The sequence below is a fragment of the Pteropus medius genome, unplaced genomic scaffold, assembly GCF_902729225.1.
Source record: "Pteropus medius unplaced genomic scaffold, Ma_sr-lr_union100, whole genome shotgun sequence".
Taxonomy (NCBI): Eukaryota; Metazoa; Chordata; class Mammalia; order Chiroptera; family Pteropodidae; genus Pteropus; species Pteropus medius.
Genome location: NW_024344253.1, coordinates 5538957 through 5565150, shown reverse-complemented (window position 1 = coordinate 5565150; position 26194 = coordinate 5538957). Strand labels below are relative to the sequence as shown.

The window sequence follows — 26194 nt, the reverse complement described above, 5'->3', positions numbered from 1 at the left end:
CAATTTTAATTAAAGTGTAGTTGTATTTAATAGTGTTCTACTATTTCTGGGAAGAAGCGACTCGAAGATGATTTTTGGTGCTTCCCCGCCCCCATCTCGTTTAAGTTATTTTGTAACTTAAACTTCTTTAAATAGAGATATCTCACTCGTATACTGTGTATATGAGCACATTTCATTTTTTGGAGGAGAAGAAAACGATAATGTCTAAAAGCTATATTTTTGTCCTTACCATTTAAATAATTAATACAGTCTCAAGGTAAGGGTGACATATCTTTTGGGTGTACTTGCCATTTCCCCAGGCCTTTGGAAATTCATGCAGATGAGAAAATGACATTAGAGCTATCTTAAAGTTTTCAGGCTGTGTTGAATATTTAGAGGGATTTTTTCTATTTATTTTTTTTCTATTTATTATGCTGCATTGATATATCGGTTTCCTTGCATAAAATTTAATATAAAGAGCAATGGAATGAAAAGCAGATTGTAGTAATTAAAACTAATCACATACTTTGGTTAATGTTATATCACTTTATTTGAAATTTGAGTGTGAAACCATTGCTCCAGGCTATTTTTGCAAGAAAATTCACCACTGTAAAATTTGACTTTATTCTGTTTCAGACCAAAAATACATACATATAAGTTAGTAAAGCATTTTTTTTTTCAGACTTGACTATCTCAAAGAACAAAAAATATAATACAGTGTACCCTTTATCCAGATTTTTTAGGTAAAATACTTTGATATGGATTTTCTGGAAATTAAAAAGTAAGCAAAGTGGAAGGAATTTAGTCTTTAGTTGGTAGTAAAACTATATATTGTGATTTTTTGCTCACAATGAAAAAAATTTTGGAAGAGAGGGTAGAAGTTTGAAAACATCAAGACTGTCCTTATGTTCGAAAATATCTCAAATAATATTTTGCTTACCTTATAAATATACTATTATTAGGTGTTGCCTTTCGAGTTTTATTCTTTAGAACAAGTTAAGATCTTTTCATTTTAATTTATTATTAGTTCACATAAGAATTCAATTTAAATATTACAATTTAAATGCTTGAAATGTATTTATTAACATTACTTTTTAAGATATGATAGCAAATTCATTTGCACTGATCTTTTCCATGACTTAATATTAATGTTTTTTTTAAAACAGGCAAAGTCTTAAGAAGCTGACAGGAAAGCAAATATGAGAAACAAGAGAGAAATTACTTGGACATTTGTGTTTGCTTGTTTCACAGTTCTCAAGTGCTTCATTCTTTTTATTCCCTCATGTTTTATTAGAACAGGTTTCTGTGAATTCCAAGAGGATAGTAAAGTAGCCATCAGGTTTAGTGCATTTATATTTTAGAAATAATGTTATAATTCAATATTAAAATTTATAAGTTAGTATACATGTTCAAGACTGATAAAATTTATTTTGCTCTCGTTTTATGAAAGAAAAGTCTTTTTTTTTTTTAAAGAAAACAGATATGGCTCTCATTTTTGAAAGAATAAAGGTATGCATTCTTAATATATTACCTCAAGGTGCTTTATTCTCATGTTTTAATGTTATTAGCCAGGTAGGAGGTGTTATTTTAAATCAAAATGACTTTCATCCATTTGGAAAGAGTTCAAATAGAGGAGAGAATTATAGAGGTTGGAAGATGTGTCCTCCTACAAGAAAAAAAACATGGTATAGAGACAATTGACTACTTTGGCACACACACAATTGCTTTATTAAAAGCAATTGATGACATATATATCTCTGAATACATATATGTAATATGTAATATATTACATAGAATTATATATAATATAGCATTAATATATTATATATTTTATATTATATATTATATATATCCTGAAATATATTTATTATATATATATAATAAATATATTTTCATATATTTAATATATTTAAATATATTATATATATATAATAAATATATTTTCAAGATGAATACCTGAATACTTGAATACCAGGCTTCATGGTGCATTTAAATTGAATTATCTTTTTATTTCTTTATTTATTGTTTTTGTTTTTACAATTTATTATAGACACATGATTTTAAAAAGTATGCTTAATTTTAAAACTCTAAAGCATAAAGTAGACTGGAAAATCTTTTTTTGTCATTCTAGTTCCAGTTGGTAGCTAGTAATTATAGAAGCCCAGTATTTCTTATTTAAACATGAGTGACTATAGCTACAGAAATATTACTCATTAGATAATATTCAGTCTCCATTAATATCTATTTAATATGTATCTAAATTTAATATTTAATTGTTTTATTAACTTAATGACGTTATTAATAATGCTTGCATTAACTTTCCTAGAAACAGTTGGCATTATATCTTGCTAGCAGAGATATAAGAAATAACAATGTTTAAAGTATTATATACATGCATTTTTCTATTTTACCAAATTCAATACAAATTCTAATGAGAATAAAGTTTTGTTGAAATGCTTCAAATGTATATTTCTTGAAAATGAAGCTATTGCTATAGAAATAAAATTATTAATTTGTTTCAATTAATTTAACCCAATTGAAGTTTCGGACAATCATAAAGAACACTAAAGGCATGTCTATTTTTATATTTTAATATGACTTTCAGCTGAATCATCTATAAAATTCGTTCTTGTTGCATTAAAGACCAGATGTACTGGTCTATATTGCCAATGGATTCATTTTGGCCATGTCTCTTTACATGTCTTTGTGAAATTTCTACTCATTTGCTTTGCAATCTCTTATAGAGCTTATTTGAAGGCACAGTATTCACAATTCTCTAAAGGACTTGGGATCAACAGTTATTTTGCTGGCCGATTTAAAGGGGTTAGTTGAAATGTCAAGAGAGGTTTAGTTGGAACATAACTGAAATTTTACCAAATGTAATACTTCAGCAATTCTAGATAGTTTGCCTTTAGCATTAAAAAATACAGATATCGTATTAGTTTTAGCTTGTTTAGTTTGCTGCTTAATATCTTATGCTATGCCTTACTGTATTTCTTTTTAATTAAGTCAGATTATTAATATACGTTTAATAATATCTACATTTTTATTTAAAACAAAATTTTGATAGAAATATTTGGTTTTGAAGGTGGACAAATTATTTTCCTTATACATTCAATATGTATAATTGTCTTGCACAAGTATACTAAGAAACCCCTTTTCTCAACTAAGCTCTTTTAATAAAAAAATCTAATATTATTTTCCAGTGTAAGTTCAGTTTAAGTATTTTAAGTGATATGCTCTTTTTTTGGTAGATTAAAAAGGCAGTATTTTTAAAATTTTAAATACTATGTTAAATAAGCAAATACAATTTTGAATCTTTTAATACTTCACAAATATTCTGTGCTCATTTGGATCTTAAGTCTATAGCAAACTAGAGATTTCTGAATAAATTTTAACTTTCATTTTGCCATTGGTTCATGTATTTCAAATAGAATATAGACTCCTTTCATGTTCCTTGTATTCCCTTACCCTCCTTCTTCTTTTCATCTCACAATCAGTACAAAAACCCTTTCATACTTGGGAAGTTTATTCTCCGTATTTTTATTTTTAAATATGCAGCTTAATAAAAAAGTATCCATTGAAACTCTTGTAAAATTCTTATAAAGAAGCCTTGTGTAATAATTTTTACAAACCAAAATTAACATGAATATTTAGCAGCTATGTCCAAATACATAATTGCTTTGAATTAATATTCAATAATTAAAAATTTAAATTAATATTCACACTTAATTTCCTCACCATCTTTACTATTATGCACTCAGAAACCTGCTTTGTCATTCCTGTGTTATTATACTCTGAATAAGACAGTATAATACTTCTATGAATACAAAATAACATTTAAATAACAGTATATCCTTGTTTCTTAACTTTTTACTCTAAGTAAAAGTTAAGAGGATTCCTACTTTATTAATAATATTACCTTCAACTAACAAAATTGCTTGATATTTTTTCCCTTGTAATGTAGTATGCACCTGAGGATTTAATGGAATATGACTATGAGTATGGGGAAGCAGAATATAAAGAGGCTGAAAGTGTAACAGAGAGACCTACTGTAGCTGAGGAGACCATAGCACAAACGGAGGTAAAAACAAAGTAGCACCTTTGTATATGGTGTCCTGCCGTTCGTCATCCTGTGGTTCCTTATGTCCGCTGTTCTTCAGACTTATCATAATCCTTTCATTCATCTGATTTCCGTGGAGCAATAACTGTGATTTTTATTTGACAGTAGCTGTCCTGAAGGAATGATGCTCATTTTGCTTTGCTTCTTCTTCCTTGCACTCGTGCTCTTTATTTCCCTTTTCACTTTATTTATGTGTTCCATTCCATCTTTCACCACATTTTACAGAAAAAGAAATCCAATTTCAAAAAGAAGATGAGGACAGTGGCCACTAACTCAAAGGAAAAGTCCAAAAAGTTTACACCCCTTAAATCTGAAAAATTTGCATCCAAGAAGAAGAAAAGTTATCAAGCAACGGCAAAATCCAAACTAGGGGTACAGGTAGCAAAGAAAAAGCAATCAAGATCTCTCCCAGATAAGCTGGAAGATCTCTGATGATGAGTCATTGTCCCAATCCAATTAGATAAATCCTCATTTGGCTAATACAATAACCCAGTTAAATCATGATTTACCAAAGTTTGGGATTACCTTACCTTTTTACTAATTACTTTTCTTTTGAATTTATTATTAGGCAAATATTGTTGATGATTTTCAAGAATACAACTACGGAACAGTGGAAAGTTACCAGACAGAAGCTCCCAGGCGTGTATCTGGAACGAATGAGGTAATGTTCACGGGTAGTATTAAATCACAGCCTGACATTTTTAAATGTGTAATATTTCTTGATATACCTCACTCTGAAAGAATCTGTAACCTCTGAAAGTTTGATACTTTTATTCATTTACCGAGATAGGAGAAACAATAGTATTGGTTCACTGTTACTAAAAACAATTCTTTTGAAATCAGTGTCAATTCATGTTTTGCATGACTCTTTGCTTCATGCAAATGTTACATTGATTAAACTGAATTGGCTGCTGTCATTTTCTGGATCGTTCTGGGATTGAGCAAGCTTCTTAACATGTTGTGATGCAGGGTATTCACAACATGATCCTCTGTGAGGAAGAGACTCCTCTAAAGTGAAAATTGTATCATCAAAAGATACAATTACAGTTTATTCCATCTTGACCAATAATCATGCATTTTTATGACAACAAACATTCTGAGAAAATGCAATATTAGTAGATTTTAATAACTATTTACATATTCACACTTGCTTGGAGTGTTATGTTAATTATAGTTAAAATAATATAGCTTAACCCTTTCTATTCTTTTCTCTGAAAACGTTTAATTACTCATAGGTATAAATCTTCCTGAATTTCATATTATACATATATTCTGATCATGAAAAAACGAGTATACAATTCAGTTAACTTTGTTAAATTCCTGTCATACCTGGTATGAAGAATACCTGAGCATTTAGTTATTAGAAAATTTATATAACATGTGTCTCAATAGGCAAATGAACTCAGTTGCACCTTCCATGCAAATAAGAAATCTAGAATAATTACATTTTAGTGTGAGAACAGATTTTAAGTTTTATCCACTCCAAATTAATCATTTTCCAAAAATGGGTATCTTAATTCAACATGTTAATTTATGTCCCTAAATTCATCTAGCTTTTTAGTTCAGAGCTATGAGCTAATTATTTAACCACAATTTTATTCACATGATTTTGTATAATACTATTTACTTATTCAATAGTACTTTATCATTTAGATTCACTATGTCATAGAAAACAAGCTACTTAAAAATGAAATTGAAAAAGTAGCAAAATAAATTATTTAATTTCAACCTCATCAAAATATAATATAGCAAATAATTGCATAATAAATATGATTCAGATTTATATTATTAATAGGATTTATGAGAAAAAGAAAATTATACTCTGTTTTTCTGTATCTCAGAGGGAGTGTTATTGACATAATTTTCACTTTTTGGTGAATATTTATTCTCTATTCTTTATAAGCTTGTACAGTGATATATTTTATTTTATTGTCTTAAATTTTGAGAACTATGATTTATATTTTATTTGCTTTAAAGAACTCTTTAGTGGTATATAAAATACTTCCCTAAATGCCAGATACTCTGTGTAAATATTGCAATGATAAATCTCAATGTTGGCACTAATATGTTATTTTTGGGATTGAGAGTCAAAGTTACATGGCTTTTCTGGTAGCAATTGGATTTCATAATGATATTATGAGGTTTGGAAATTAAGCAAAGCTTTAACTATATGCATATTTTATTATTCAAATCTTAAACTATAAAATAAATCTCAAATTGACTAACAAGTTTTTTTCAATGGAAAAGCAAATACACATGTTGAATCCATGTGAATATTTGCGGTTTATTGGGAAAAGTGTTTTGAAAGCAATATACTCTTGTACATATCAATGTACAAAACTATTTCTTTCAATGATTCTGAAAGGCTATCTTTCCTGGGCTTCAGACTTGCTTGAGTAGCATTCAAATTGCTTCCCATCACATTCCATCAAACTGTAATTGCAAATGCTTACCTTGCTTTACTAACAGTAAACTTCATGTTCTCCAATTCCTTGCAACTTAATTTAATAGCCAAATCCAGTTGAAGAAGTATTTACTGAAGAATATCTAACTGGAGAGGATTATGATTCCCAGAGGAAAAATTCCGAGGATACACTATATGAAAACAAAGAAATAGACGGCAGGGACTCTGATCTTCTGGTAGATGGAGATTTAGGAGAATATGATTTTTATGAATATAAAGAATATGAAGATAAACAAACAAGCCCTACTAATGAAGAATTTGGTCCAGGTGTTCCAGCAGAAACAGATATCACAGAAACAAGCGTAAGTCAGTATTACGCTCTGTGTTATTGTGTGTCTTAATTTCGCAGGATTTTTATATTCATCTTGATGTCTTTTCTTGTTTAAAATATGGGTTGTGTTCTTATAAAATTTATAAATACTTATCACAACTAGGGCACCTTCATAGATTCTTCTTCATGGAGATTTCAGCAGTTGCATTTCCAGGCACGCTACTGAAGTCTTCATTTGAAAGTGTGATCTTGAAAAAAATTGCACTCAAATTTTCTTGTTATTGATATGATTTAAAATATAGTCATTACTATTCTTGTGGTAAATCTAATTCTGATTTTTAGATTTATTTTATAACAAGTATTTTTTGGTGATGCTCAGCAAATATAATAAATAATGTATTTATTATTATTATTTTAACCTTTGCCTGCCTTCACCCATATCACCACTCCCTACTCCCCTCCTCTATTTTATTAAATTTAACTTGGTGACAGTTTTTTGCTTAATGCCTTGGAATAATAATCGAGGTCCACAGATGTCTTGATTTTTCTTTAATATATCTTTACGAAGCAATTGTTCAATCTCATTCAGTATTAATGTTTGTTATGTTTTCCTTTTTTTATTTTCAGCATTTAAACCTGTAATAGGTTTCTATTTAAAAAATATTTTAATTGGTTGTTTTAAATGCACTTAGATGATGAACTTCCTCATTAAAAAATATGCTTAAATGGTATTATTTACTTAAAGACAGGCTACTTGAATTTTTCACTCAACAGATAAATGGCCATGGTGCATATGGAGAAAAAGGACAAAAAGGAGAACCAGCAGTAGTTGAACCTGTAAGTACTGGTGTGAATACGTTGTAAAGGTTGGCACAGTTATTTAATTTATATTATGAGCCATCATCACTCTAAATTATTATGTATGCTCATTTTTACCATGAAAAATTCTGATGTCCAAATGTTTATAATTTGTCACAAATAAGTGAGTTGGTAACTCACAAATAAGTGAGTTACTAGGGCAAGTGGAATTTCAATAACCCCCAAAATATGGAGATATAAAATTCTGGAATTAGCATGTGCTGAAATTTGTCTAGTCTATTTCTCTCATTTACAACTAAAGAACCTGAGATTTAAAGGGTTTAAGTAACTTTCCTGATATAAGTGTTTAGTGGTTGAGATACAACCAGACTTGAGCTCTTGTTTCCAGTCCAGTCATTTTTTTCTCATTTCTATGATTTGACATTATTAGAAATATTTTATTTTACATACATACTTATTTGTGTCACAGCCAAATAGTAAGTATCAAGTAATAATATAAAAATATTATTTTAAAAGTCATTTCCCTATCCTCTATTTAAAGAGCTTCGAATCATTCCTAAAGTGATTTTTAAATTTTAAATAAATGTTCTTACCCCTTAAGATACTGGTAAGAAGCAAATTTTTCCTGGAAACAGCTTTACTATTGTTCTCTCTAATGAGCAACGTGGAAAAACCATTGCATTGGAACTAAAGTAGTACATTTAACCATTTGCTTCAAAGTCATGAAAATCATTTCAGAAATTACAAAGACATAAAAATTTTTTTAAAAGGGGAGGGGAGGTAAGAATTAACAAGGAACTCCTATAAGGGCATTGTTGGTTATCTTCTCCATTACTACAAAATCTAAGAAAGCATGCCAATGTACTCATCAAAAGCTTTAAATATATATTTTCAATATGAAATGCCTTTGTTTTGAAAATTTGCAACCAAATTTTTAAATGATAAAACAGTTTTCAGCAGCAGAATCATAAACATTTTAGAACTGGTTCTTATCCTGAAGTAGTACTATATTCTCTTCTCTACTTAAGAGCTTATCTCATCTTTATCCCCAATTCTGTCATATGGACTTTTCACCCCTTTTCTGAATTAAAGTGCTTAGATGCCACTTCTATTCTTTCATCCACGCTGCCAACATTTATTAAATTCCTGCTTCATGGCCAGCATTATTCTGGGCGCTAGGGAAAACTTGGTTCAATGTCTATTTTGCCTTTCTTGGGAGAGCTTAGCATATTCTCCTTGTAATATTACTTATCTGAATATTTATTTCTTTGACAATTAGTTCACAAATTCTCTGAGGACAGGGACTGTGTCTTCTATAATTTTGAATTTTCTCCCTTCCTCATCCAAAAATGTTTGTAATTGGTTTCGTCATAGGAATGGAGAATTTCCTTTTTAAAATGTGATGACATGGTGCTTTCTTAGAGCTACTTAGATAAGAGGTTAGGGGTTACATGTCCCTAGTAACGATTCCTCATCTTTCTATTATTACAGGGTATGCTTATTGAAGGACCACCAGGGCCGGCAGGACCTGCGGTATGTAAACGTTTTAAGATTTTTCTTTATAATCAGATATAAGATTTCTATTATGTTTTTGAATTGATACATTCTACACCAACTTATGTATTGAATTATAGAGGCAAATATGTATTCAGAGGACCTGGTGGCTTGAACTGCTTTTTGATTTGGCTATCCGGATGATATTCTTTTGAGAGCAGTGGAATTAAATTTTGTTTTAAATATCTTTGTTGCTTTAATACATCTCCATCTTCTAACCTCATTTTCAACTTTCTATTTGAAAGTTATAAAAGTAAAAAAACAAAAAATCCTTATTTTTAGTAACCAGATATAGATGTATCTCAGTGAATGGAGCTAAGAATTCTAAGTAGACTGTAGCTGTCTTATCTGTACTACTGAATAGAGTGATTATCGGTTCCATTGTCCTTTCCTAGTAAGTCTGATGTCACTCAGTATGGCTTTATTCTCAGGTAGTTGTACTAATCTGGCTTTGTGAGGAATCCTCTATCTTTTGTGGAATTAATTAAAGTCTTGTCGTCTGAAATAAGTATGTTGATACTGATGCCTTTAAATACTTTTACCCTCAAAAGAAAATGTAAAAATGCCTCTAAGCTAAATGATTTCTACATTTCAACTTTGCTCTCTAATCAAATGAGTCTTCCATTTTTCAGTTAAGAGTTGAGAAGCAGCCTCTTCCTCAGGGACTTTACATTGGGGAGTTCTTCTTTCCTGTTTTTCCTTGGAATGTTGGCCTCCCCTCTGAGAGCAGCTTCATAGAGAAAGAGTTGAGATAACTACAAAGTGGTCCCTATATGTTGCCTTTTCATAGGAAGATAAATAGGGCACTTGTTTGAGAGTCAGCTATTTATTTATGAAATATAAATGAGCTCCGCTTTGATTTGAATTTGCCTGAATACTAATGAGATCAGGAATTTGACTCAGATAACGGTTTATTTCTCTGTAGGGTCTTATGGGTCCTCCAGGTCTACAAGGCCCCTCTGGACCCCCTGGTGACCCTGGAGAGAGGGTAAGTGAAGGTACTCCTCCTGACAAAAGAATGTAACCTATATTAAAAAATTAAAATATATTCTACAAGGTTAACATGTTATCCTTCTCACTAAGGGTGGGGAGAGTCTGTAAATTCTATGTTGTGAAACATTTTGGTTAACTTTTCTTCTATAGTTTTAAAAGGTAAAATATGTGCATTTTACCTATGTGATAATTAGTAAAAAAAAATACAATTTTATTTTTAGTTGATTTTCATGTTGCTATGAATCTATTACTTTAGATTCAGTTCTTCAGTTTGAATTCAGATGTTTTCCAGAGTATTTAATTGGATGCTGATAGAATGAGTTAATAAGCCTAAATTCTAATTTGAGGATCACAACTTGGGTCACATGATGAAACAGACCCTATGGGTATTTAATTGGATGCTGATAGGATGAGTTAATAAGCCTAAATTCTAATTTGAGGATCACAACTTGGGTCACATGATGAAACAGACCCTTTGTGTTAAGTCTCTCTAAGACTTTCTTATAAAATCCCTTTACCTTTTTTGCCCATCCTTGTGTAGCCAATAACTGTTTGGATTATTAAAATAATGTAAAACTAGTGCAATGAACTACAACCCTTCCTAGGTATACTTACTAAAAGAAGATTAACTAAAGAGGTGAGGACAAATGCAAATTAGATAATATAGATGTATTAAAAGTTATTCAATTCCTAATAAATTTGATTATTTATTGATTTTGATGATTTTATTTACTTTCTAGGGTCCCCCAGGACGTCCTGGCTTACCAGGGGCTGATGGTCTACCTGGTCCTCCTGGTACCATGTTAATGTTACCAGTAAGTTTTTTACTGTCATAAAGATGACTTGATATTTTGTCATCTTATTGCTGAAAAATATTGTTGAACTGTATTACGAGCAATTAACTAAAAACCATTGTATGCAGTAGAGATACTTGAAATCAAGCAGCCTTTGGAAATTAGGAGAAATTTTCCTAAAATAAAATTTTGCTAAATATCAATCTTTCCTTTAGAACCAAGGTTTTATTATTTGATTATACTTTTGACAACAAAATTTAGAGTTTTTGTTAATATTTCCAGTCATGTACTTTATTCTGAGCCATATAATTAACATGCATTTCATTTGTTAACATAATTTTAATATACTATTTATCACCATATAGACAATATTTAATACTTTTTTTAAAAAGATATATCTACAGTGTCATTATTCATTGCTAAAATTATTTGCTTTACCATAGTTTCTTTTTAAAGTTCTCTGGGGAAAAAATAAGATTTATTTATATAATTGTAATAACATTTCAAGCAATAATTATGTTGAGTGAGCAATTGACATGCTGCGTTTTGAGTTAAAATTAAAAAAAAACTATAGAATTTTATGGAGGAATATAGAGGATCGGTTTTTTTGGTGTAATTATTTAAGAAAAGGTAAACAAAATGAAAATATTTCAAGGATTTCCTCTGTGTTCATATAAATTCTAAAAGTTTTGCTCAACAAAATAGGAATAATATATAACTACCACTGAACTTGGTACATTTGGAATTTTTACAAATAAATGATTAAAGTGGGCATTATATGTGTAAATAAAAAATGCATGATGACTTATTATAGAGTTTTCAGAAGTTGTGGAATTTAAAATCAGAAAGGAATCTCTAGTCTCTTCTACAAATGGTAAAACATGGTCCAGAGAACTTTCATAATGGGCAGAAAGAGAATTAAAAAAAAAATCTGGGTATCATGCGTCATGATGGAGTTACCATGGACTTTTGTAAAATCTCACCCTTTTAAGTAAGTGTTATCTAATAATTATCTAATAATTAAGGCAGCTATTTGACAAAGGCTAATGTTGCGTTTCTTTATGTTACTTTTCCTTAGTTTCGTTATGGTGGTGATGGTTCCAAAGGACCAACCGTCTCTGCTCAGGAAGCTCAGGCCCAAGCGATTCTCCAGCAGGCTCGGGTAAGAGAGAATTCCAGGAACTGGAGCCTATGTTAAATTGTGTGCACACGCCATCTGGAGGGAGCTACTATTATGAACAAATACTTAATTCTGAATAGTATATTGAATTTAGATGAAAAAAAAGGCTAAGATTATATCTAGTTATCTATAGAATTATTTTCTTTAATTGAATATTAAAGTTAAATGACTGACTCTTGCCATATTTCCACATATAATTCTGGTAATAATACACAAACCATAACACACACATTTTCTAAATTATTTTCAGAGTTCTGATGGACTTATACCTAACACTCTCTTTTACATCTAGTTTTTCTCTAGTAAGGCATCAGTCAATGAATGATTAATTAATAAAGAGAATAACGTCAAAGTAATTTTTTCCACCTAATATTTTGGATTATTTAGGATATCCCAAATAATCCAGAAAAATCAAGTTTCTTAGGAATTTTTGTATAGGAAAGAAAACTTCAAATATATATTCTAAGTTCTAATCATTGTAATCTGTACTATTTTTCCAAAATCATTGTTTATAATTCTTTGTCAGTTGAAAGCTTTCACTGTCTGTATACTTTTAAAACATATAAGTATATTTATTTTTAATGAGATTTATTGTTAAAATGTACATAAGGAAATCAAAAGAAGAGACCAATAAAGAGTTGAAACTCACATAATACTTTTATTCATAGTTTAATTTTTTTAAGGAAAAAGGAAATAAAGGACTTACCATTGACATAGTTATGTGTACCTACCTACTTTCTAAATGATGTAAATCATGTCTGTGATAACTTTTTATTCATCATCATGGATTTATTAGTGTATAAAAATATCTGAAAATATAAATGAAATTTAAATTCACTATCGATATTCGTTTATATGTTTATTAAGTATTAATCTGGACAGATGCCATTATTTGGTACCTCATGTATAAAGACAATGAAATATTTAAATATTTAAATATTTGTTTACTAAACCTTGGCATATACAAATCTAAAAATACTTAAAATAATTTACTAATGATTCTTAGAATTTATCTTATATATTATTACTTGTTCGATTATAACTTTGAACAAATTTAAGGTAATTATTTAAGCTTAAAACTTTTATGAGGGCATTGAATTCCTCATTTTGTTAGTCGTTTAATCTATTTGGAAATAGATAGCAAGCATTATAATTCCAATTTTTCAGATATTTAATCTCAAGAATTAAGAAGTATATTGTCAAAAATCTCATGGTGAATCAGTAGTGGAACTTTGGATATCCTGCTGTTTTTATCTTGTGCATTTTTCTAATATAATTTTACATATTTCTATTATAGTATTATTTTTGATACCTGTTTCAAAAATCTAAGTACCCATCTTCGGAATCACTAATATTCAAAAATAGCACACTATACTAATTTGACATCTGTCAAATATTTACCCTTTGAATTCTACTTGTTCCAGCTTTTTAAGTATGTCAATTTTACATTTCTAATATTCAAATATCGATAGTGCATGTAACCAATCTATGCCTATGATACACAAAATAAATGTATTTTTCTATAGAACATTAAATTTGAGATTTATCAAAAGAACTGTACTGTCGTAACTCTGATCAGTTTTGCTTTTTGCTATCTGGCTTTGTCATCTTTTTTTTTCTAAAATATTACTAGAAAATTTTTATTTAAAGCACTTCCAATTATTCACCACTAAATGTGTTTTCAATGAGAATTGCACCTATATATTTAAGAGAGATCTATATATTATTCTGAAATACACTTCAGAGTAGAAAAAAATCATATATTAGATTTATTATTCTAAAATTTATTTTAGCTTTTGTTATTGAATAAATCATAATTATATATAGTACGAGATTATATATGTTACAAGAGTTTTAAAAAAAATCTGATACTTATTTAGATCATTGATCATTCTAGAAACATAATTCTTCAGTAATCAGGCACTTTTTCTAGCATGTAGATATTATACCTGTTTGGATTATCTGTTACTTAAGGTAGCCTGTACAAATGAATATTGTGGTTTAATATGCTACTCCAGTAGAGCATTACTGAGTTTGATATGTTTTATTTTCTAGATTGCTCTGAGAGGTCCGCCTGGCCCAATGGGTCTAACAGGAAGACCAGGTCCTGTGGTAGGTTACCAAAAAGATAACGTATGTTTAAATTCCTATAATAGCAGTTCCTTGTATAACTTTGGCCAAGCATTGTTCGATTCTCTGGCTGATGAAACTAGGGTGCATTTACCTACCTATGCTTTTGTTTCCATTTAAAAACTCTATTTCAATTTAGTTCTCAGTAAATTTTGTAGGATCCCAACAGAGCTTCTCATCGATTTTACAATTAATGGAATAAATAATTTCTATTATAAGTATTTGTTTTGGTAAAAAAAGTGTTTCTACTGTGTTTTCATATGACTTTATATGCTTTCAATATGCTTTATTAAAATAATGGTAGTTATAGAAATCATTACTCCAAACATTAAAATCTTATATTTCATTTACTTAGTAGACACTTATAGCAAAATATGTTATTCAAATTTGAATCAGGTAGTCTTCTAACTAATGTTTTACTCATATTAGGATGAGAAATATGTATTTTATTCAAGAACTTGTTATAAAATTGTACATAAATTTGTCTTTATGTAATTCAGTCTTGAAATTCAATCATATGAGCTTATGTGGAACATATATTCTGGCAATATGTTTCATAGAATTCAAATTAGAAAAAAAAGTAGAAAAGTAGAAAATGTTTTTTCCCCTATTCTGATAACATTCTAAGTACATTATCAAGTTTTGTCATGTATTTTACTGTTCTGCCTTGCAAAATATAAAATGAAACATGGAAGATCCCATGTCACTTAACAAAGGAAGAAATAGGGTTAATATTTAATTGCTAGTGATAACTCAAATTTACCTGACTAAGGAAAGTATGCTAGTGCTTTACAAATTTAGGGGCAGAAAAATTACCTGTATATTTTAATAGAAGTAAAAGTTCCTGGGGCCCTGAACTTGAGACTCTGATAATGCATGTTCAGAGTAGGAACTGGCAAATCATACTTTTAATGAGTTCACCAGGCTAATTCTTTTGGTCACGAATGTTTGGGAAACATTGACATGTATTATCTAATCTAAAAACATTACTGTAGAATCTCTAATACTGTATTTTTTCAAGAGAATTTTCCTATTTATCCTTCTGACAAACACAAGCCCAGTGGGTGTGTAGAGGGTGAGGGCAGTGATGAGTAGAACCAATGAAAGCATATAAAATTAGCATTTCCTGTTTTCACCAAACAACAATTAAGGGTCAGTCATTCACACCATTTTGGCAAAGAGAAAACATTAACAACCATATACACATTCTCAATATTATATCAAAGTCATTGTTATGGAAAGTATTAGCTTTCTTAAATATTAGAGGTAAGTATTGAGAGAAAATAAATTATATTGCTTCTTTTCACCATTTTTATTACTATCATTCCTTTTCTCTAAACAAAATTGTTACAGACTTTCAAATATCTGTTAATGCTAGAGTCTAAAAAGTATTTTATACATCGAGATTTTAAAAAGAAATAAAGTCTACATCATTATTTTATGACATACATATGTACATTCTTCCAATGAAAAATTCCTTTACTTTATTGTTTTTTTAATTGCTTTTATAGACAAGTGGAGGTTTAGATTATAAAATATGCAGGAAAAGTAGAAAATGTTTTTTCCCCTATTCTGTTACTGTCAATTATTACATGACAATTTTTAGAATAAGTGTTTGGAGAAAGCAATTATAATCTGTTGAATAGGTAGTATTTATATACAGAGAATATAATGCAGTAAATTAATTAAAAATTAATTGACTGTCCTATAATTGCATTCAATTCAGTGATTAATAACCAGAGTTAATGTAGAACCCAAGTTTTTCTCTTGAAGAAATTTACTTGCAAGAATTCTTAATTAGAAGTTTGAAGGTCATCATTCTTGCAGTTTTCAAGATTAGAATATTTGTGTTATTGACTTGCTGTGTTTCTTGGGAGTCACATTAATAGTTATTTCACTTTGGAACCACCAGGAGGCTCTAGATATCTAACATTTTCACAGCATAATTTTACTCTTTTTGTAATTTGATTTAATGCACTATTTAATTGATTATGAATTTATTTAAACAAATCAGAAACTTTTTAAACACACAAAGTATGTTTTTAAAGAATGAAGTAAGTATTATCCCCATGTTCAATTTTAATGTTCTAAATCTTTTAAGGGGGATGAATGACCTAGTAGTATTTATTTTTAAAATTCACAGCACCTTTCTAAAATGATTTGATATTTTTTCCAGTTAATGTGCTAGGCTTTTGTTGCACTTTTTGAATTATTTTAAAGTTTGTAAAGGGTGTTTGTCATAAGGATTTATTTTTAAAGGAAAACACAGATCAATCTGGGAAAAAATGCTTTGACATTATTTCAGGACACTTGTAATGATAGCAATCATGTCTGTTTTTGACATTTTATTGCTATAGAATTTGGTGTCTGATAAATGTCTGAGAATAAAAGAATAACATTTTGTCAAGTCCTTGCTGTACAAATAGATTCAGTATACCTGATTCACTGAATCGCGTTGCCTGTACTACTCCACATGGTGTAATAATAAGTAATGTCTTGTGTATCATCAGAAGTGCTTTGATGGTACACACATTAAAGAAAATTTCCATGTGATTTCATGAAACTGTATTCCATGTAGTTCTGTTTAAAATAGAGTCTTTTAACTATAGCTCACACACCGGAATACAATCAAAGTCTGAGAGGAGATGCTTTTAAATCAAAGGACTTGACAATTTTATTGTATTAATAAAATCATATGAATTTAGTGAAGTACATTTTGAATAATGTTTAGTTATTTCAAGTGACAATGGTAGGATAAAGATAAGGAAGTGCTAAATTAAATGATTATATCCTCGCTTTTTCTCTCCAGGGGGGGCCTGGTTCATCTGGGGCCAAAGGTGAGAGTGGTGATCCTGGTCCTCAGGTAAAAAAGTAATTTCTATCACTTATTGTATTTTTACTTTATCAGGTCTGGTAATGGAAGTATCTAATAAATAAATTACTTACATTACCTTTAAGCTCATATCAACTCTTTTCACTGAAAAATTCCTAGTGACTGGTTGACTGCCAATAACTTGATTAATTTAAACAATGTTAAAGGAAGATAAACCAGGATGGGAAAAGGCTTAATGGTATTAGGCCTTTGGAATATTAAATTGATTGGAGATAGCATAAAGCAGAGTAGAACTAGTACAGCTATACTTACAGTGGCTCTGCTTCAAGCCCAGGATTTTTCCTGTGGAGCTAAATCTAATATATTCTCTCAGACAGGATATTTATCATATTTAAAAGAAGCCAACTTCAAACTGTCTATAAAGTTGAAGAAATTCAGAAAAACTGAGAACATTTGAGCTGAAATTTTAAAAAAAAAAAAGATCTTAGATTACATTTATATGGTGTCTGATTAAAAGTATTACTTTTCCTTTAATAATAAGAAAGCAATTCAATAGATGCATATTGTGAAATATACTTATTCTAGAAAACAAAAACAAAAGGCAATATATATTTAAAATGCATTCATTTTTAGATGAAAATGTTTCTTGATATGCTCAATAAGTATAAATTGAGACTGTAGTGTAGGAGCTCTCAAGTAGCCAACCACTATTTTTTTCCCTCTTTTTAAATTAATTTTATTTTAAAATATTATAAGGTACAATTGAATTTTAACACCACTACATATTCTTTGCAGTCCCCACCACAATCATCAGGAAGAGAACAGTTCTGTAACCCTCTAGTTTTCTTGGTGTCACCACTTTACCCTCACGTTCTCTCCCCAGCCCTAATTCCCAACAGCCGTTGGTGTGTTCTTCATTGCTGCAGTTTTGTCTTTTCGAGAATAACAAATAAATGAAATCATTCATTATGTAACCTTTGATTCTGGCTTCGTTCACTCAGCGTAATGCCTTTGAGATTCATCGGAGTTGATGAATACGTCAATAGTTTGTTTCTTTTTGTTGCTGAGTGGTATTTCCTGGTACGGATACACCACAATTTAGTTTGAAATGTGGAAAAAAAAAATTTTCAAAGAAAATTAAAAAAGATATTTGGGTGATTCAGAGGTTGGTGGCTTTCTTTTCATGCTTGGTTAATATTGCCATAATGGAATGGAAAGGATTTGCAACTTAACTGAGAATTGCATAAAAATTTAAAATAACTACTTGAAAATCCAAAGAATTTAATCTTTTGCAAAGATTAAGAACTTTTTGATGAAACTCACCTCTTTACAAAACAGATAAATAGAGAATGGATTTTGCAGTTGTCCTGGACTCCTTAATTCCAAAAAGGTGCAATGTCAAATGAAAGATCATTTTCATTAAAAAAGAACAAGATCTGCCCTGTTACTAATTGCCCCTTGCCTTCCAGCTGGGGTATTATATATATACACATATGTATACACACACACAAACACACACACACACACATATATATATGTTTGTGTATATATATTTTTAAAGCCATACTTTTAATCTTTAATTATTAGACAATCTTCATTTCATTATCTCTGTGATCAATATTTTGCAGTGATCATAAAAATTATTTGTCATTTCAAATGTGTGTTACATTTTCTACCACATTCATTATGTGTGTGTTGTTAATATTAACTTAAAAAGGGTATAATTAATTAAATATAAAGGCTTATATAATTTTATACTGGAAATACATTTGATCTATATTAGCTGTGTAATTTTATTTTTAGAAACCATGTGTATCAATCTCCACAGAAGACATTATATGTTGATATACCATTGTATTATACTGATTCAAGAAAGAAACATATTGAGAATTTTTAACTTTTAATCTGACTTGGCATGATGATGCCAGTCAGTAATTTGCATTAGGGATTGCCAAATCATCCTCCAGCATTTTGTAGATGATTGAAAAACCATGTACCAGGCATTGTGCTAAGTTATAGGAGCATTATGTAGAAAAAGACAGATTTAGTCCAAAACTGTAATAGTTAACAGTGTAATGGGAGATTCAACTGTTAAAAAAGGCAATTATAATGCAGTATAATAAACAAAGTAAAAGAATAATATTTAAGAGAGGACCTCCGAAATATAAAGGGAAAGGTGAAGGCCAATGGATTAGAAAGAGAAGAATAAGATGAATGGGCTAAAAAATGTTTCAGTCAAGGGATGTATAAAACCTCATTTCGAGAATAAAATAAGTAAGGATTTTCTAAAGTTTAAAATGTCACTTGTACTCCTTTGTTTAAATGAAATCACATGTCTGTATAAACTTAATAAAATATTATGACTCATTTTTTACAAGAAACCATTTAGAAAAATTGGCTCTCTTGCTTTCTGTTTTATCTGGACTTTTACGTAAGAAATAATTTTGTTGTGTTAAAAAGATTAAGGTAAAGCTAAGAGGATACAAATTCCTAAGACCATCTCTCTCAATGGTTTGAGTTTATTGATCAAAATTTTGTAAAATGAATTAATTATGATGTTTTGATATAGGGCCCTCGCGGTGTTCAAGGCCCACCTGGTCCAACGGGAAAAGCTGGAAAAAGGGTATGGCTGGTTTTCCTTGTGTATTTTGAGGGTATTTGAAATCATCAGTTGTTTTGTTTTGTTTTGTTTTTACTCTGTGCTAGCAGGAATGCCTTTTGCTCAGACCTGTTCTTGGCATTGTCAGGGCCGTCCAGGTGCCGATGGTGGAAGAGGAATGCCAGGAGAACCTGGGGCAAAGGTCAGTAGCTCACACGTTTATATAGTCCGATCATGTATGTCAGTTCACACCTGAAACTTTTATATTTTAAAATCACATTTCTTGATATGAAAAAATAACTCACATTCAAATAACAGTACTGAATAAGACTGGAAATGTGTGGTGAGGATAATGATGATGATGATGGTGATGATGATGATGATGATGATGATCTTACAGGGGGATCGAGGATTTGATGGACTTCCAGGATTGCCAGGTGATAAAGGTCATAGGGTAAGATATACCATTCTGCTACTTTTTATACAGGATATTACAAGAATATTATGAAATATTTTAGACCTTATACACTTTAGGAAATAAGGAGAAGAAAGTTAATTTAACTATTTGTTAATCTATTTAGTAAATTATTAAATCTACTAGATACTTGAAGAAAGATAAGTAGAATTATACATGTGATATCAATATAGGTTCTTTAATTGTTTTTAGATGTTAAAATACTCATTTTATGCAAACAGGTTGAGGTGGAATCTTTTTCTACATCTATGTGGAAAATATAATTACGGAAGAACAAATGTGGAGATTTAATTTTGACTCTAATTTTTCTATGATTACCTCAATTTCCCTCTTACATTTTACATTTGTAGAGCTATACTTAAAAGAAGATATCCGTAGGCAATCTGTCATTAGTATAACAATATACTGGGCACTGTATTTTATTATACTAAATTAGATGGTTTCGGGAACTAGAGACACCAGAGGCTAAATTAAAAATCAAGGTAGGATAACCTTTAGGTAAATTGGAGAATAAAAAAAAAGTAAGAAAGAAAAAGAAAGAGAACTCTACAGATGTCTACTTAATGTATGCTTACTACATGTCAAGAAAAATATGTAAGCTTCTTTTTTTAAAAAATCAAAATTCTTTTAGTCTTCTAGAGTTGGCTGATTTAATATGAATTATTTTAGAATTGGAAAAAAATAAATTAAAATCACCATAGTATTTATGTTTAAAACAATCTTCAGCAAAATAGTTTTTAGTGGTTTAGCTTGTGATAACTCGATGTCTGAAAATTATTTTAGGTATGTAATTTAAACTTTTTTGTTTTTAATTTAGGGAACATTTTCCTAATATATTAATATGTAGAGCTGGTTAGTGTGAAATTATGATTTATCTGTGAAATGTTCTGAAGAGAGAAAATAAAGCATGTTTTTCCTGCCAAATGTTCTGTTATATTTGGTAAGAAAGCTATAGAATAGACTTTCAAAATTCTACTTTATTTCACATTCTAATCGTATTTTATCTATTTGATAGGGTGAAAGAGGTCCCCAAGGTCCTCCCGGTCCTCCTGGTGAAGATGGAATGAGGGTACATTAAAGTTTATTTTTAAAATAAATATTTAAAATGAAAACATAGGAGAACATAATCGTGTTGAAACAATACATTCTTTAATTGCATTTCCCTCCCATTTATTTTGAAATGATAGGGAGAAGATGGAGAAATAGGACCCAGGGGTCTTCCAGGTGAAGCTGTAAGCAACTTTCTTTCTTTTTATTATTTGGAGGAATAGTTACTGATGTTACACATGTAAAGTCAATAATAAACTTAGATGACAACTGCTGTTTTACCTAAGCTAACCAGGTAATTGTTATATAAAAAAATTTTAAACGACACATAGAGCTTTCTTTTTATAGAGGAAGTCTTTGGCAATTGAGAAAAGAAATGTAAAATATAACATCTTGTCAGATAAGAAAACCTTTTCTAGTTTTTGTTGTTTTTTTTTTTTTTTTTTTTTTTTTTTTTTTTACCTCGGCAATAACTCTAGAATCAATTTATGTTTTTAGGATAAATTAATCATATTACCAGAAGAAACAAAAAAATGGGGTGTTCAGTATGCCAGGTATAAAGATAAAATGTTCTAGATTATATTATTTTTCACTGAATTTTACCAATGAGAAAACTGAATTAGTAAGGTTTACCCAAAGCTAGTTAGTTAATCAAAGAGACTAGAAGCCTGCTTCCTAATTCTGGTCCTACTTCGCCACGTTATAGAGCCTGTCAACTCAAAGACATAAATAATAGCTCATGCGAATATGAGAAACAGTAAATTATTGTATTGACTTTTCTAAAGAAAGCAATGAAGGCAGGGCACACGAAGGAGGGGGGAAAGAAGAGGAAAAATCAATTAAGTTTAAACAAACATAATTTAAAAATAATCTTTTCTCAGGAAAATGGTTTTTAAATCTGCATACATAGTTATCTGGCTGTTGGTTTCATTCCCTCAGTCAATATTCTCTCAAATGGAATTAACCAAAATGTAAAACAAATGAGAATCAGGACATAGTCTATCTGATTGAATAAGATTTAATAAGATTCAGTGTTGCTGTTCAAATCAGAAATGACACAAAAGTGGCATATTTAAAGTATTAAACTATCTATTTTTAAAATTTCCCACGATTCATGTGTAAGTCTATAGACTCAAAGATACATGGTTTCTGTACTATAGACTACTGGCTTTTGGGTCAGTATAAAGACTAGGTGTTTGTGTGTTACATAAAATGGTATTTTAAACACCACTTTCAGTGGGTTAAGATATGATGTACAGATAACTTAACTTTAAACATTACATTAAAAGTTCTTCACAGGAAGAGGCATGTTTTGAGGGTGTTTCTTATTAGGACAAGCTTTTTTTTTTCTTCTAGGGTCCACGAGGTTTGCTAGGACCACGGGGAACTCCAGGACCTATAGGGCAGCCTGTAAGTATTGCTGAAACATCCAGGATTTTCTAGGGAAAGCTTGTTGCTGGATTCTTTAAAGGCTGGAGGTCGTGAAAGTTTTCTATAGACAGCCAAGTGTTTACTGCCTTGTTATATTCTAAGACCTCATGATGCTGCCTATCAATTTAACTGATCTCTTCCTTTGAGTTTATTTATTTTAATGTTTCATGTCAAATACCCAGCACAGTGGAAGATGCTGCTAGGTTGTCTCCAATGTGGACATGGATAGTAGAGTATACATCTTGCTTTTTCCCTCATTTTCATTAAATCCTAAAATGACTTTTAGTCATCCCAGGCTAATGGGTGATAATCTATTATGAGGTTAGTCTTTTTGATTTTCTGTTTTAGCATCTAAACTTATAAACATATGTGTGTATGTGTGTATATATATATACACATACATATAAATATATATATATACACACATACACACATGTGCATGTATATGTGTGTGTGTATATATGTATATATATATATACATATATATATAAAAATAAAATTTTTTCTTTATTGAAGGGTATTGCAGGTATAGATGGCCCTCCAGGACCCAAAGGGAACATGGTATGTAAAAAATATTAATAAAATAACTCATTTCTCCAAACTTGTTGCTAAATGCAAAATAAAGATAATTCACATTTGCTAAGTAACTTAGCTCCTGCTAGCATTAATATTTTGCAAGATTTTCCAGATTTTCTATAGGGGAAACTAATGTGGGGACTACTTTTCAACTGAGAAGAAAAAAATTATTATTTGAAATAGCTTCATTGAAGACTCTTATATTTTCCTTTGGAAGGGCCCCCAGGGGGAGCCTGGACCTCCAGGTCAGCAAGGGAACCCAGGACCTCAGGTAAGTCTAAGCCACCACAGCTCCTTTGAGATAATGAGGTAAGGAGTTATCTTTTTATGAGAAAACTGACAGCCTCAAATTTTTCTATGTAGAGCTAAATAAGTTTGTGATGTGAAAGTAGGAAGATAATTCTTTTTTAAAAAGAAATTTTTGAGCAAATGTCCAAAGGCCTCTTTCGTCTAAGAGAAAAATGAGTCATTCAATGTTCATGGAATGTCACGACGAACCGCCATGCCTGTGGGAGGGTTCTGAATGGGATCACATTACTAATACCTTTGACAAAGTACAGCACTCCAAGTGTGACATTCTTAGCTATATTAATTTCAGAAAGGTACTAATCCGATTGCCAAAAGAGTAGCTGTGTAAAACTGCTCCTAGTGTTCCAGAACTTTCTGAGGAATGCAGGGAATATATAAAGATTCCCATAACTCATTTCATGTGAAATAGAAAGCTAAAATTTACTGTTCTAAAAGTGTGTTCTTGTGATGTGATTCCTGACATGTGAAATAAATTCTTTTAATATAGGGTCTTCCTGGTCCACAAGGTCCGATTGGTCCTCCTGGTGAAAAAGTAAGTTACTCTGTTCTGGTACTGTCTGGTGAACACGTTTGGGTTGTCAACCTTTGGCAGGTGTAAGGCCTGCTTTCTGTTTTTAATAGGATATCTAGATGGCTCAGCATATAAGGAATTAATCTTAGGTTAAACTTTGAGAGTACAGTGTGAGAAGACATTCATACATTTCTGAACAGTAAATGATAAAATTTCTCATTTGGGTAGCTTCCAAATGTGACATTCTTAGCTATATTAATTTCAGAAAGGTACTAGTATGAGTGAATGTTTTCTCTTTATTTTGGTTCTTTTCTTTCTCATTATTAAAAAAAAAATGTAATTAGGTTTGCTTTTTATAAAAGGTCTGAAGCAAGATCTGATTAAGGGAAAATTGCAAAGTTATCTTTGCCACCATTTCTTACATATAGATGACAAATGATGTTCTTGTTAATAATCCAATGTCTGGATCAAAAGAAGACTAAATCTTTAATTAAAGTGATGTCTTTATTTCCCTGATCTTCTCTGCCAAATTCTCTAAGTAATATTTCCTGTCCCCTGTAGTAAATCACAATGTTAGCTGGTTCTTTCTAATACCTTTTTTTCCTTATTTATGTTGATTTCTGTGAACATATAATTTAAAAAATTCACAACTTTAATGGGAGTGTAATTTCATATCATAAAAATTTATTTAAGTGTACAAGTCAATGATTTTTAGTCTATTTACAGAGTTGTGCCATGATCAGATTTTAAGCATATTTATAGCGCCCCAGAAAGAAACCCCATGCCAAGTTTGCATTTATTTCCTCATTTATTTCCCCCATGGACCTAGGCAACCCCTTGTCTGTTTTCTGTCTCTATAGATTTGCCTTTCTGAACATTTCACGTCAGTGAAATATATGAATGAATTTAATACATGAATGCATATAATACGTGACCTTCGTGTCTGGCTTCTTTCATTTAGATTAACGTTTTCCAGTTTATCCGTGTTGTAGCATATGTCAGTACTTTGTCCCTTTTTATTGCCAAAATGTATTCCATTGGTTGAATATGCATTTTGATTACTTATTTAGTAGTTGATGGACCTATGAGTTGTTTACATATTTTAGGTATCATGAGTAGTGCTGCTGTGAATATTTGCGTAAAAGTCTTTGAGTAGACGTGTTTTCATTTCTTTCTGGTAAATACATAGAAGTGGAATTGCTAGGTGATATGGTAAATTTATGTTTAACATTTAAGAAGCTTCCAAACCGTCTTCCAAAATGGTCGTGCTGTATTTTCTTCCTATCGACAATGTATGAGGATCCTAGTTTCTCCAGATCTTCGCCAATACTTGTTATTGTTTCCTTTTCTGCTTCTGGTCACTTTTGTTGGTGTTAAATGGTATCTCTTTGCGATATTAATTGGTATTCCCTTAATCACCAGTAATGTTGCACATCTTTTCTTGTGCTTATTTGCCATTTTCTATATTTTCTTTTTTCTATATCTTTCTAAAATATATATTCAAGTCATTTGGTAATATTCTAATTGCTATTTATCCTATTATTAAGTTGTAAGAAATAACATACCAAACTTAAAATACTTTTTTTCTGTGCATGTTCTCTATATGAGTGCTATTGGAAAATGGCTTATGAATTTAAGATGTTAAGTCTCATAGGTGATTTTAAATCTTTATTTTAGAGCAGAGATTTTAATCTGGGCTGCTCATACTTTAAATTAGCTCATCATAACCATACTATATTCATAATAAATTACACTCTCTAGTGCATGTGCTTATTAAATTTTCTACCATAATTTTATCATCTATGCATTGGATTCTGAAGAAGAATTTCTCTTAATGAAAATTGATATATCTGAATTCCCTTTCTTTAGCCAAAGGTAAAATATGGGATCAGGTTCACTGCACTCCTTGTGGTAAAAAGAAAGCTATTTTAAGCACAAGCCACTTCTTTCTCTGTTCTGAACATATCCAGCTTGCTGGTTCAAAGATAGTGTCTTTTCATTGAAAAGAGAAAAGGAAATAGGTATTATTTTTATCACGTATATGGTATATACTTTACATGGCATCTATACTGCTTTTATTTTATGATAGACTTATTATGATCTATT

The 26194-nt window shown here is 30.2% G+C and overlaps 1 protein-coding gene across 1 annotated transcript in view; it reads left to right on the top strand.

The window, feature by feature from the left end:
* COL11A1 (collagen type XI alpha 1 chain) overlaps window positions 1-26194 on the top strand; it is a 169884-nt gene that overhangs the window by 44999 nt on the left and 98691 nt on the right. Inside the window, exons 6-24 of the mRNA XM_039869598.1 lie at window positions 3947-4063; window positions 4671-4763; window positions 6614-6868; window positions 7612-7674; window positions 9148-9189; window positions 10136-10198; window positions 10944-11018; window positions 12076-12159; window positions 14233-14289; window positions 17117-17170; window positions 19710-19763; window positions 19888-19941; window positions 20140-20193; window positions 21230-21283; window positions 21402-21446; window positions 22618-22671; window positions 23209-23253; window positions 23486-23539; window positions 24065-24109. Of these exons, the coding sequence (XP_039725532.1) occupies window positions 3947-4063; window positions 4671-4763; window positions 6614-6868; window positions 7612-7674; window positions 9148-9189; window positions 10136-10198; window positions 10944-11018; window positions 12076-12159; window positions 14233-14289; window positions 17117-17170; window positions 19710-19763; window positions 19888-19941; window positions 20140-20193; window positions 21230-21283; window positions 21402-21446; window positions 22618-22671; window positions 23209-23253; window positions 23486-23539; window positions 24065-24109 (1362 nt within the window). The remainder of the gene's footprint in view (window positions 1-3946; window positions 4064-4670; window positions 4764-6613; window positions 6869-7611; window positions 7675-9147; window positions 9190-10135; window positions 10199-10943; window positions 11019-12075; window positions 12160-14232; window positions 14290-17116; window positions 17171-19709; window positions 19764-19887; window positions 19942-20139; window positions 20194-21229; window positions 21284-21401; window positions 21447-22617; window positions 22672-23208; window positions 23254-23485; window positions 23540-24064; window positions 24110-26194) is intronic.